This window comes from Lissotriton helveticus, chromosome 3_1, assembly GCF_964261635.1.
Source record: "Lissotriton helveticus chromosome 3_1, aLisHel1.1, whole genome shotgun sequence".
NCBI classification, from domain to species: domain Eukaryota; kingdom Metazoa; phylum Chordata; class Amphibia; order Caudata; family Salamandridae; genus Lissotriton; species Lissotriton helveticus.
Genome location: NC_136061.1, coordinates 1,425,669,094 through 1,425,682,582, shown reverse-complemented (window position 1 = coordinate 1,425,682,582; position 13,489 = coordinate 1,425,669,094). Strand labels below are relative to the sequence as shown.

Genomic DNA, 13,489 nt, shown 5'->3' with positions numbered 1-13,489 from the left:
CGGTAGAAGAGGTACCAGTACCTGAAAGGCCATCGACTCCGGTGGATCCACCGTCTGAGCCGGCAGGCCCGAGTCTGGTGACGCCCACGCCTGATCACATTCCAGGCGAGTACCCTCCTTTTCCTGGTCCAGGACAAGACCCGATGCATTATCTTAATGCGATGTACGGTGTCTTAGCAAAGGGCAATGTACCCCTCTGGTGCACCTTCGTGTCTCATGGGTCCCATGGCATTCAATTTGGGAGTTCCTCAAGCGTATGCTCTAGCTCCCTTTGTGGCATTTATGCCTTCGGCTCCATTTTGGCATTTCCCGGCGCCGAGAACGTCTGCGCTGACGTTGATTCCTCCATCTCCGGCGCCGTCAGCTCGACATCGGTCGACTTCGAATGTGCCCCTGGATTCGAGTTCGATGCCGGTTCCGACTCAGTTGGATCCGTTTACGACTCCGTTGGCACCCAAGATAAGGTCCAGACGGGAGGCACAAAAATTGCTGGAGGAGCAGCATTAGAGGGAGGATGAGAACGAAGGAGAACTTCGTAAGTCAGAGGACTTTTTTGAAGACCTAAGAGAGGCAAGTGGTTTAGAACTTTCACCATAATGGCAACTCTTTCCTCCTTCAGAGGTTCCTTCCAAAGATGTAGTTCCTTACCACACTGTTATTCGTAAGGCGGCTGATCTTTTGGCTTTGCAACTCCCGACTACAGAATTTAAATCTAATATTCTGACAGAAGTGCTTCATTCTCCTCCTGCAGTTGTTGAACCTTTACTTCCATTTAATAAAGCCATCACTGAGCCAATTCTGGAAGTTGGGAAAAAACCCTTTTCGAATCCTGCAGTTTCGAGGTCAGTTACCAGAAGATAAAGGACGGCTCCAGGAGATCCGGAGTTTTTATCCTCTCATCCGGCACCTGAGAGTTTGGGTATTCAAGCCGCCTGCTCAAAGAAGTCAACTGGAGCTTTTCCACAGATTCCGGGAGACAGAGAATCTAAGCGACTGGATCAGTCTGCAAAGAAGGTATTTTCATCTGCTTCCATGGCACTTTAGTCCTCCAATGCTACTTGCCTCTTGGGCAGGTACATTCATACCTTAATGGATTCTAATAAGCAGCTGGCTCCCAAGTTATCAGAGGAGGACAGAAGAACTTTGATGAGGTGTTGTCTGACACGCAGGTGTCTGCAAGACAGGTGATCCAGAGTTGCCTTGATACCGCGAGCTCTGTAGCTAGGATAATGGGATCTTCTGTTGCATCTAGGAGGAGTGCCTGGCTTAAATCTTCGGAATTTTCTCAATATGTCCAAGCAACTCTTTTGGACCTCCCCTTTGATGGTTCAGGACTCTTTGGAAAGAAGGCAGATGCAGCTTTGGAGAGATTTAAAGAGAGCAAGGCTACAGCTAAGTCCCTGGGTCTGCAGTCAGTCTAGAGGTTCTTCTTATAGGAAGTTCAGGGGCTTTGGAAGGTCGTCCTTTCAGACCTACAAACAGCCTCAGCAGCAGAACACCCTATATAAGTCCTATAGGGGCAGGAACCGAGGCCACAGCAAAGCAGCCCTAGATCCACCATTCTGGATCATACTGGTCCTGTCGGGGGTCGGCTTACTCTTTTTCTGCAAAATTGGGAATCAGTCACTACAGACCTTTGGGTTCTCAATCTTGTGGAGAATGGGTATGCCCTTCTCTTTCGGGAATTCCCTCCAAATTACCCTCCTTGCCAAGGGCTTTCCTCGGAGGACCATCTTCTTTTCCTACAGGAGGAAGTCCTAACCTTGTTGAAAAAAGGTGGGATAGAGGGAATTCCAGATCAGGAAAAGGGGTCAGGGATGCTACTCCCGGTATTTCCTGATACCCAAGAAGGATGGCAGGTTACGTCCAATCCTGGATCTTGAATCTTTTTCTGAAGCAAGAAAAGTTCAAGATGCTCACCCTAGCGCAGGTTCTTCAAGCGCTGCAGCAAGAGGACTGGATGGTATTGATCGACTTGCAGGATGCGTATTTTCATATCCCGATCCTGAAGTTGCACCGGAAGTATCTCCGTTTCACGGTGGGGTCACAACATTATCAGTTTGCGGTCCTCCCTTTTGGACTTACTACTGCACCTCGAGTCTTCACCAAGGTGAGGGCAGTGGTGGCAGCCCGTCTCAGAACATCGGGGATTCCAGTTTTCCCCTATCTGGACAACTGGCTGATCAAAGCAGAGTCTCCAGAGAAGGTTTGTCATCATCTGCAAGTGACAACCCAGCTGTTGTTCAAATTGGGTTTTTCGATAAACGTGCCCAAGTCTCACCTGGTACCCGCTCAGCGCAACCTGTTTATAGGGTCGGTACTGGAACTTCTGTCTGCCGAGCATTCCCTCCACCTCAAAGGATTCTCGACATTCAGGAAATGATTCCTTTATTTTACAGTGGAGCAGTCGTTCCAGTCCTGAAGGTCCTACGCCTGTTCGGTCTGTTTGCTTCCTGGATTCTGTTGGTAAACCATGCACGCTGGCACATGAGGGCGCTCCAGTGGTGCCTTTGCAGGCAGTGGTATCAGCACAAGGGAGATCTTGGGGAGTCTGTGAGGATCTCCAGAGAAGCTGCAGCGGATCTGTCTTGGAGCGTGGAAGGCAATTTATCTCAGGGAAAGCCCTTCCAGCTGCCTCCATCGGTTGCCACAGTGATAACGGATGCATCCACCTTAGGGTGGGGTGCTCATCTGGGGGATCTGGAGATCTAGGGTCTTTGGTCTCCAGAAGAAAGGTTGCTTCATATCAACCTTCTAGAATTGCGGGCGATACGTTTGGTGCTCAAGGCATTCCTCCCTTCCCTTTGCGGGCAGTCGGTTCAAGTCCTGACTGACAACACTACCGCGATGTGGTATGTCAACAAGCAGGGAGGAGTGGGGTCGCATTGTCTCTGTAGAGAGGCTCTGTGTCTCTGGTCCTGGGTTCAGGACCATCAGATTTGTCTGATGGCAAATCTGGCCAGGATTCTAAACGTACGTGCGGACAGTCTCAGTCGGCAGTTCTCTGCCGACCACGAGTGGAGGCTTCATCCAGAGGTGGTTCGTCACGTCTTCCGGCCGTGGGGAACTCCTCGGGTGGACCTGTTTGCCACTCAGGAGAATGCTCACTGCCCGTCATTCTTCAGTCTCCAGTTTCCGATGCAGGGAGCGATGGGGGATGCGTTTCAGTTGAGTTGGAACTCGGAACTCCTTTACGCGTTTCCTCCCAACCCTTGATTCCTCAGGTTCTGAGGAGGATTCGGCAAGACCGGGACCAAGTCAGATTGATCACCCCGGATTGGCCAAGAAGGTGTGGTACACGGATCTTCTCCACCTCTCCTCATGCCCTCCGCTCTGTCTCTCTCTCTCAGGGCAGATCTACTCTCGCAGTTGCAGGGGCAGGTTCTACACCCCCACCTCCAGAGCTTAAACCTTCATGCCTGGAGATTGAACGGGGCAACCTGAATTCTTTTTCTCTCCCGCCTGACGTGATGGATATTATTCTTTCGGCCAGGCGGCATTCCACCAAGTCAATTTATTCTTATAGGTGGTCCAAATTTGATCATGGTGTGGACAGAAGTCTTTTGACCCCTTAAGGGCCAGTTTATCCAACATCCTTCAGTTTACTCTTTCTTTAGCACAGCAGGGCTTTGCAGTGGCTACTGTGAAGGGCTATTTGTCGGCTTTGTCAGCATTCCTTTGTTTGCCGGATCAGCCGTCTTTGTTTAAATCACCTATTGTGTTACGTTTTATTAAGGGCCTTACCAACAAATTTCCGCCCACTCCATTTATTGTGCCTCAGTGGGACTTAAATATTGTCTTAACCTACTTGATGGGTTCTCCCTTTGAGCCCTTGCACAAGTGAGACTGTTATCTTTTAAAACGGTCTTCCTAGTTGCTTTTACCTCGGCAAGGAGGGTAAGTGAGTTTCAAGCTCTGAGTTCGAAACACCCATTCTTGACCATTCATGCTGGAAGAATGGTTCTCAAGACCAGGGCTGCTTTTCTGCCTAAGATTGGAACTCCCTTCCATCTGGGGCAGTCCATTACCCTTCCTACCTTCTATCCTCCCCCTCACCCTTCCAAGGAGGAGGAGCAGCTTCACCGCTTGGACCCAAAGAGGGCGGTGAGCTTCTACCTTGACAGAACTAAAGACTTTCGTGTAGATGACCAGCTTCTTCGTGGGTTATGCTAGCTGCAGAAAAGGCAGAGCGGTGCACAAGCGCACACTTTTCAGATGGATTGTCTTGTGTGTCAAAATGTGTTACTCTTTGGCCGGTAAGGAACCTCCAGAGGGTTTAAGAGCTCATTCTACCAGAGCTAAGTCTTCTACATCTGTCTTATCTAGAGGTGTTCCTGTTTAGGACATTTGTAGAGCGGCAACTTGGGCCTCCCTCCACACTTTTGCGAAGCATTACTGCTTAGATTTCGAAGTGAGGAGGGATGGCCACTTTGCGCGCTCTGTCCTACAGGATTTTTTGGTATAAAAGAGTGGACACCCTCCTCCGGGAGTGGGGACTGCTGTGGGATTCTATTCACAAGGTGAGGAATCCACAGGCAGATGTATCCATCAGAAGAACAAGTTACTTACCATAGGTAACGCTTTTTCTGGTGTATACAGTATCTGCCTGCGGATTCCTCACTGACCCACCCGCCTCCCCGTTGTTCACTCTTCTATACCTGCAAAGTGTTTATTTTATGATTGTGTCTTTCAATGGATATGTTTAATTGTTCTTGCTTTTTGCATTGATTTCACACTGTGTGTTTGTTTGAATTCTGTGTACTGTGTATGCTGTACCTATTTATGTCGGCCCGTCAGTGTGCCTCTGGGGCACGGAAAAAAGGGCGGAACTGACGTCATCACGCCGACGAGGCTCTTATGGGTCCAGTGACTTCAGCGAGGACGCGAGCGGAGTCGTGCCTCTGTGACATCGTCTACGTCCTCGTCGGCGTGGAGAGCTACAAAAGTTTCCGAATGTTGCTGGCGCAGGGGATATTCACAAGGTGAGGAATCCACCGTTAGATACTGTGTCCACCAGAAAAAGCGTTACCGAAGGTAAGTAACGTGTTCTTTAGGCACATGTGATATTTGTTAGCAGAGGCTGATAAAAAGCACTTATTTAAAGCTAGGGGCTCGGGGACGAGACACTTATGACCGATCTATCAAATGACAGTGACCCACAAACCAGGACTTCAAAGTTCCCCTTTGTGCAATTTTTCCACATTTCAAACTCTGAAGATGGAGGAGATATAACTTTCCCCCGCTTGTGTAAAAAATATTCCACAGTGAGAATAGGGCTTTTTTTGTGGGAACATCAATGAACATGTCCACATGCACTTTCCACATTTCTAAATTAACTCCCAGCAGTCTCGTGGGTTTAAGGATTATATCTGTGAGGCCACACGTAATTCTGAAAAGAGAGGCAAACTGTTAGCCACGCTAGTCTCCATTAAATTTCAGTTCCGCTTGTGGTGTGGCATTTTGAAACACTGGTGCTGTTGGTCAAACTAACTCTGTGTAATTATTAATGATTCTAGCCAAAAACGTTCACATGGGTATTAAGGCAACTAGGATGCTTAATTGGCACTGGAAATTCAGCATTGAAAACCCCACTTTTACGTTGAACATGCCCCTTGAAGTTTAGACAGGGGGCACTCGAGGTTAGTTGAAGACTGGACTGTTTAGTGGAGGTGGTCGTCCGGAATGGGCAGGAGCTGGGAAGTTTCTAATTCCGCTACTCTGCTTTGACAGTGGTGGGAAGACATAAGGGAACTTGGAGTACTGACCAAAAGACAACAGAAAGGAGTTTCATATGCATACTCCGGAAGGAAAGTAATTTCAGACGCTTGGATAACATTATCACTGTTTACAACAGGCAATGATGTGGCAGATGGTTGATTGCTGGATTGTTACGTCAAGGAAAACATTGGCACTAAACATGCCCTTCCCTGGAAGTGAATTTTGCCCAGGAAGTTTTGTATTGGCCAACAACAACTGTATCCATGACATGACATGGCATTGAGGGCCATTTTATGGATGCAGTCAAAAATTGACGAACTTGTACACCTCATTCATAGAATTGGCCATTTTCGCCTTTTTTACCCTCTCTTCAGCGTCCCACAGATTGCAATTGGCTGACTCCCTTAGGACAGAAGTACAAAGAAGAGCATTACAAGATGGGTAGTAAGCTGAATTCAGATTTGTTTCATACTAACCAGCAACTCCAACGTAGGCTGAGTGCGCACAGTCTTGTAGGAGCGGCTCCTTTGGCTTCACTTGGATCTCCTCGTTAGAGGACACACGTCACTGTACTGTGAGTTTATCCATGCAATGTGCTTAGTAGCAGACGATGACACAAGCTTTCCGCTAGCTATAATAGTAACCTACATGCTTTCTGGTCAAGCACCGACCAGCACTGTGGTAAAGACGAGGCACGGCCTGTAAATATCAGTGTTACTGTAAAAGAACACTTCATGCTGTCTGGAAGTTTCCATTTGTTTCTACTATAGATCCATTTACTGATTGCCTTGTATTGATTTAGAAGGACCTCGCGAGTGACAGTTGGATATTTACACACCTGCGTTCTCGTCGCTTCACGCACCGTAATCCTGGGGAGGGATACTACCGGAAGAGGCCCGTGTGGGGGCATTGTAGGCTTTAGGGTGGTGCCATACGGAGTCACACTCCCTATGCGGTCTGTTGAGGCCCGCTTTTTCACTTAAGCGGGAAACCAATAAGACTGTTAAAAGCCTAACCACGAAGGCTCCGAATAACTGACTGCGTGTGAATTTGTTACAGATAAAAGCTGCAAACCGTCTGTTATAAGGAAGTACCTTTGTGTTTGCACTGCAACAAGTTATTAAAAAGCTTCAATGCGGAGGTCATGGCTTACTCTGCCTTGACACAGGGAATGTGTTGATAATAAGGGTATTATTTTGGTAACTTGTGGTCATTTAAACTCTGGAGGAGGTCTCTGCTGTTTTGCTGTCAAATGCATGGATGGGCTGGAGTTTTTGCAGCATTGGCCACTTTGAACTGAGATCAGATGCAGAACTGTCTTGGCAAACGTAAGGGAGTTTCGCCCCAGAGAAATAAAAAATAATTGTTAACTAGAAACATTTGATATACTAAAATTACCGATTATCCAAGTTACCACGCAGTATGTGTGTACTGTGATGCAGACTTAAGAAAGAAAGCAGCATGGTTTGTATTATGTGCTGTTTCCTTTCCTTGTTTTCATCTTCTTTCTGCCTCTTACAGCAAGCCTGTTATTGCTGATCTGCTTAACCACAAAGACTTGCTGGAGTATTGCATGGACGATACCCATGGGGTGCCTGGTACTGCTGCTGCTGGTGTCCCTGAAGAGGCCAGCTTCAGTTTCAATAACTCCAGCGCAAGTGGAGCTGCGGTGGAAGGAAACGCTCCAACTGGTAAGCACTTTTTCCCACTGGACTGAGCTCTATAAAACGCACTGTGCAAGAATTTGCGTTCTCATAAAGTAGTCTGTCGATATTGAATAGAGTTTAGACATTAGTAAAACTGGGATGTGACCATGGCAAGCCCATAGTATGTGTGATAAAATGTGCTGTGGCAGCCAGTCTGCCTTTATTGAACACGTGAAAGCAGAGTAGAAGGTACTGGATGGTACCTTTAGGGGGGCGTAGTGCCGGAGGTATGGTACAAGTTACTATATGCTATTTGGAACGCTGAACAATTTTTGGGATTTCTTTGCTATCTCTAACAACCAAATGTGTATCTCCTTCTAACACAATACGGAAGATATGTACAACTTTCTTTAAGCATTGACAGACAATTCTCTGGTATAGAAACACCATCACAAAGGAATTATATCTAGTTGCTTTCTTTCACCATTGTATCAGAGGTACCTTTTTGTGACACACTTTTAAGACATCCTAGAATAGCAATTCTAATAATGTCTGGCTCTACCCTGGTCTAACTGAACAGTGTTGAATTCGTTTTGATTTCTGGACTACTCCTGTCTAATACTGAACTCATGTTTCTAGCTCTGCTGAATGTAATGGTGGGAGTAGAAGGTAAACGTGAACGTAGTACCGGATATATATATATTACCTACTGACGGTCGCCAGTAGGTAGTTATAGTTAGGACCTATTATCCATAGGAAATCCGCAACATTCTATTTGGAATAACTTTGGCGCTGGTTGACGAATCTTCGCGAAATTTTCAAAATTGGGAGGCGCTCCGGTCCGCTCCTATCCTGAAAGTCTCGGGGTGATTCGTCAAGCAGGGGCCGAAAAAAAAGTGGTTCCCAAAACTTGTTTTCCCCAAGCAATTTCCCATAGGAACCTTTAGTCGCAGCTACAGCCCGAACTGCTGAACGGAATTACACCAAATTTGACAAAAAGGTAGCCCTTGGTTCAGAGTCGTGCCTTTTGGTTAAATGGTGTAAATCCGTTGAGTAGTTCCTGAGAAAATCGAAAGTAAAATCATAGTGATATCTATGGCCGTGCAGGATCCGCGCACCCTGCAGAGCACGAGCTGTATGCTAATTGGCTGTCAACACTCCAAAAAAGGAAGTGTTGGCAGCCATCTTGTGCCTCAGTTGAACCGAGGCACAAGAAAGCAGAAAAAGAAAGTAGCAAAAAGGGGGCAGGGTAAGTAACACCCTGACCCCCTAGGCCTGCTCAGGGGGTGCCACAAGGACCCCCAGGGCCAAAAAAAAGGATTTTTAAAAAAAACAAATCAGCGCGAATTTCGGCCGACATTTTTTTAAAAACGAAGCGCGGGCTCCCGTGCCTCGTTAATTTACCCCGGGGGGGCCAAATCCCAGGGGCAATACTTATAATGTAATGGGGGGCCCAGAGGGGGCAGCCATCCCTGGGGCTTCTTTGAATTAGGTGGTGGGCTCTCAAGCACCCCCCCCCGCCCCAAGGACTGCCGCCCGGGGCTTATTTACATTAGGTGGTGGGGGGCTCTCAGGCCTCCCCAGCCCCAGGGTCCACCACCACACTGATACCCCCCCCCCCCCGCAGCCCCGGGGACAGCCACCTCCAGGGCTTAATTTTTTTTTAAAATACCCTGTGTGGGTTGGCTCAAGCCCCCCAAACGCCCCGGGGACTGCCACCTCCCTGGGGCTCTAAATATTTAGATGGGGGGTGTCTGTGACTGCCCCCCCCCCCAGGCCCGGGGACCGCCATCCCCCCGGGGCTTTGAAAATGTGAGGAGGGGGGGCCACGTGGCCCCCCTCCTGGAGCCATTGATGGCCCTGGGGACTGCCTCCCCCCAAGGCAGGCTCCTGGGGTGCCTACCCCGGGACACTGTAGTTTGCTATGGCAGGGTGGGAGCCTCGCGGCTCCTGCCCTACCATAGCGAACTTGGTTTGAATTTTGAAAGAGACCTGCTCTCTCTCAGAATTCAAATCAAATTGCTTTTTCACAAGGGGAGCTGCATCTTAGCAGCTCCCCATGTGGAAAAACAATGCCGGCTCCCGAAGGACGCGGGGAGCCGGCGGGACCGTGGGGGGATTGGGGACTCCCCCACGGTCCCCAACGGAGAGGGTCAGCAATGGGGGATGGGGTCCCCGGGGCTAAGTGGTCCGGGAGGGGGTCCCCGGGCCGATTAAGGCCTCGGGAGGGGGGGCCACGCGGGCCCCTAACATATTTTTTAAATTAAAAAAAGAATAATTAGGGGGCAGGCCCTGGGGGATGGAGTCCTCGGGGCCAAAAAATAGAAAAAGGGGGGCTACACAGCCCCCCTTCTTAAATTCTTCTTTTTTTTTTTAAAGACCGGCATCGCGCCGGAGGCCACGCCCCCTCCTTTCATCATTCTTCAAACGCACCCCCTGTTGCGTTTGCAGATGGGGAACGAATTCCCCTTGAATACTGGAGGTCTCTGGGGGCCAACTAGCCCACCAGAAACCTCCAGTATGCGCCAGGGGTCTGCGTTGCTGAGAGGTTCTAAGGCCACGTCCCTTTTTTTTTCACCTCTGCAACGCAGCTCTGTGGCGTTAAGTGGAGGTAGCTGGTGGGCTAGTTGCACCCCAGGTACCCTCAGGATTCAAGAGGAGGTAATCCCCCAACTTAAAACGCGCCACGGGGCGCGTTTGCACAGTGGTGAAGGGAGGGGGCGGGGCCTGAGTTCACATGTGTGCAAGCACACCCTGTGGCGCGGTTTAAGTTGAGGAATTAACCCCTCGTCAATCCTTAGGGTCCCTGGGTGCCAACTAGCCCATCAGGTACCTCCAGTAAGCGCCACGGAGCTGCGTTGCAGTGTGTTGTAAAAAGGGGCGTGGCCTCTAAACACCTCTCTGCAACACAGCCCCCTGGCGCATACTGGAGGTACCTGGTGGGCTAGTTGGCCCCCAGGGACCCACAAGATTGAAGAGGAATTACTTCTCTAACTTAAAACGCGCCACAGGGCGTGTTTGCAGACATGTGACCTCAGGCCACGCCCCCTTCACCATTGTGGGCCATTGCACTGCGTTTCAGAGAGCTGGTCCAGGCCGTGCCCATTTTCTCTGCAACGCAGCTATGTGGTGCTAACTAGAGATACCTGATGGGCTAGTTGTACCCAAGGGACACTCCTGATTCAAGGGGACTTTATCCCCCAAATTAAAACGGCCACAGGGCGTGTTTGCACACGTCAGCTCAGCCCCCCTCCCTCCCTTCACCAATGGGCAAATGCGCCCTGTGGCGCGTTTTAAGAGGTAGTTTTAATCCACCTACCCTATTATATACTAGGGGCTTACAGAGTTGGTCTTGCTAATAACAGGGGTACCCCAACACATAGTGTTCCCTAGTGTATGTAGGTGTTTTATCTGTATTATAAGTGTCTTTTAGCATAGCACTGTCTCTAGGACTGGTTAGTCGGGCAGTTACCACCAGTACCCATCTGAACAGGTTGAGGGTAGAGGATGATTTTGCAACAAGGTCTCTTTCTGCTCCTCTGTTTGTTCTTTCTGCACGTCTTCCTTCTTCCTGCACTTTTCTTCATCTTTGAGGACTTCTGTTGCTTCTTTCTTCATTTCTTTTTCTTCTTTCTGTGCGTTCTCTTCTTTCTTCACATGTCCTACCTCTGTAGGCATAGTTAGAAACTAGCATTTAAAAAACTTTGAAATTTACTTAAAACAAACATAGGTTTCAGTTACGTTCAAGTTAGAAATTAGCATTTAAAAAACCTTTGAAATTCATTGAAGAAACCATAGGTTTCAGGCATGTATAGTTAGGAATTCGAATTTTAAAAACCTTAGAAATTAACTGAAAAAAACATAGGTTTCAGGGGCGTTATAGTTAGCTTGACATTTCACTCGTACAAAACCATTGAAATTCCCCCGTTATAGTTAGTTCAGCTAACTATAACTTGCACGCCTGCAATGCACTGCTGATGATGGCACATATCACATCACTCATGACATGGTCAGTGACATCACTAATGACATCTCAAATGACATTGATGACATCACTGATAACATCATCCTTGTGATAGTGGCAGACTTCCTCTCACCCTCAATATAACCTTTGATACACATATTCAAAAATAGAAACTAACATTTTCAAAAAAATGGACATACCAATACCAGTTACAACAACCTATTCAGTAATTCCAAGATCTACATACACATCCACTCATTCACCAACAGTGCTATATAATCACTCATACATGTACTCACTCATCATATGTACTCATACACCTACACACCGCCACTCATTCATAGTTACTCACACGCAGTCACTCATGCTAATAAAGAATAAAACATCCATTTACTTGCATATACAGTTATACACACACACCACTACACTTAATTCTACAGAAACATACACATAAACAATCTCTTATAGAAACAGATACTTATTTATACAGGAACTCTTCACTCACTAACACACCCATACACACACTCATCCACCCATAGAGTCCTGCACACATGCTGTCTTCAAAACACATACAAACAGTGAGTCACTCATTCATGCATTTATGCGCTAAGTAATGCCCCCACCGAACCATACAGACACTCAGACCCTCATACTGATACTCAAAAAACCAACTAATAACCCATATAGACACTCATGTAGCTCCTCCCTAACCCATGCAGCCACTTGTACACAAAGTGAGAGAGTGATAGATATTTACATATTTAAACATTACTCGCTAACCCATGTATTCACTAAGATACACTTAATCAGTCCGTTGTATACAATCAATTTTGCCCAAAAAAAACATCCATTTAGACACTTATATACCCATTTATTCTTCCATCGACCTTGAGATATACATATATAAAAAATATTTAATGTTTAGAAAGACGCACATTTACTGGATGTCATCAGTGATGTCATGAGTGATATCACTGACCATGTCATGAGTGATGTAACATGTGCCATCATCAGCAGTGCATTGCGGACGCGCAAGTTATAGGTAGCTGAACTAACTATAACGGGGGAATTTCAATGGTTTTGTACGAGTGAAATGTCCAGCTAACTATAACTCCCCATAAACCTGTTTTTTTCAGTTCTCTCACTCACTCATATGAAGACCCTTATACCCAGATCGGATCCCGGGTCATCTAGTTGCAAAGTAAAAAATAGTCAAGTGGAACTAATTCAGTCACAGAGTTATCCACCTAAGTATATCAGTCACATTGGTGTGGAATAGTGCAACACTAAGTGAAATATTGAGCCTTGCATGAATTTTTAAATGCAATGTGATCTTCACATACCTTGGTACAATAAATGATTGTCTGGTGCAGACAGCACAAGGTGCAAAAATGCTCAGTGCTTGATCGATACTCAAAAATGTACAAATATACAGAGCAGTCTCAAGGTGTAATCATATCGTACATTATATTCATTCAAAGTCTACTATTAGAGTCATAGTTTGACATAAGTACAAACATGGCTACACAGTGTCACTATTTGAACCCTATTGGAATGAAGCTGCGTCTCTTCAGGAAGAAACAAGGCCTTTAGTTTCTAATCCACACTAATTGCACTAGTAGATAGCCTGAATCAGGATCAAGACATACTTTGGTTGAAGTAGATTTACTTCTAAACCGAGTCAGTCCGTGATACCATGCTCTTCTTGTGTGGTTCAGCAAATAATCCAAAAGCTATTCCTTAACTGCGTGCCGGTTGATACCTACCAAAGCGTCCAGGGAAGAATGCAAGCCTAGGAGGGAGGCATGTATGGGCTCACCAGGTTGGTGCCTCAATGCCACCACCAGTGTGATAATAGGCTACCAACCATCAAAAGATAATAATGCACGTGTACAGATTAATGCAAATTAAGTACGGCATGGGACCAGTGTGCCAATACTTCTCTTCCAGATTGGATCAAGTACCTGGCATTTTGTGAAAGTGCCCGGGGGTGACGTAAGCATCTTTCAACAGAGCACACCTTTCCTAATTGTACTATCACACCAACCCCAGCACTAATCTGCCTGTCTGTCCAGTATGTGCACGAGGCGCATCTATAAGGATACAAATAAAAATGGGTAGATGTGCTGTGTGAACTACCAGTATTGAGTAATACACCCGT

General features: G+C 47.1%; 1 protein-coding gene across 2 annotated transcripts in view; it reads left to right on the top strand.

Moving 5' to 3' along the window:
• The window catches only part of EPB41L5 (erythrocyte membrane protein band 4.1 like 5), a 1,262,314-nt gene that overhangs the window by 916,391 nt on the left and 332,434 nt on the right, over positions 1-13,489 (top strand). For both annotated transcript variants that reach the window (XM_078682077.1, XM_078682078.1), the window contains exon 17: positions 7,240-7,409. In XM_078682077.1, coding sequence (XP_078538203.1) covers positions 7,240-7,409 — 170 coding nt within the window. The remainder of the gene's footprint in view (positions 1-7,239; positions 7,410-13,489) is intronic.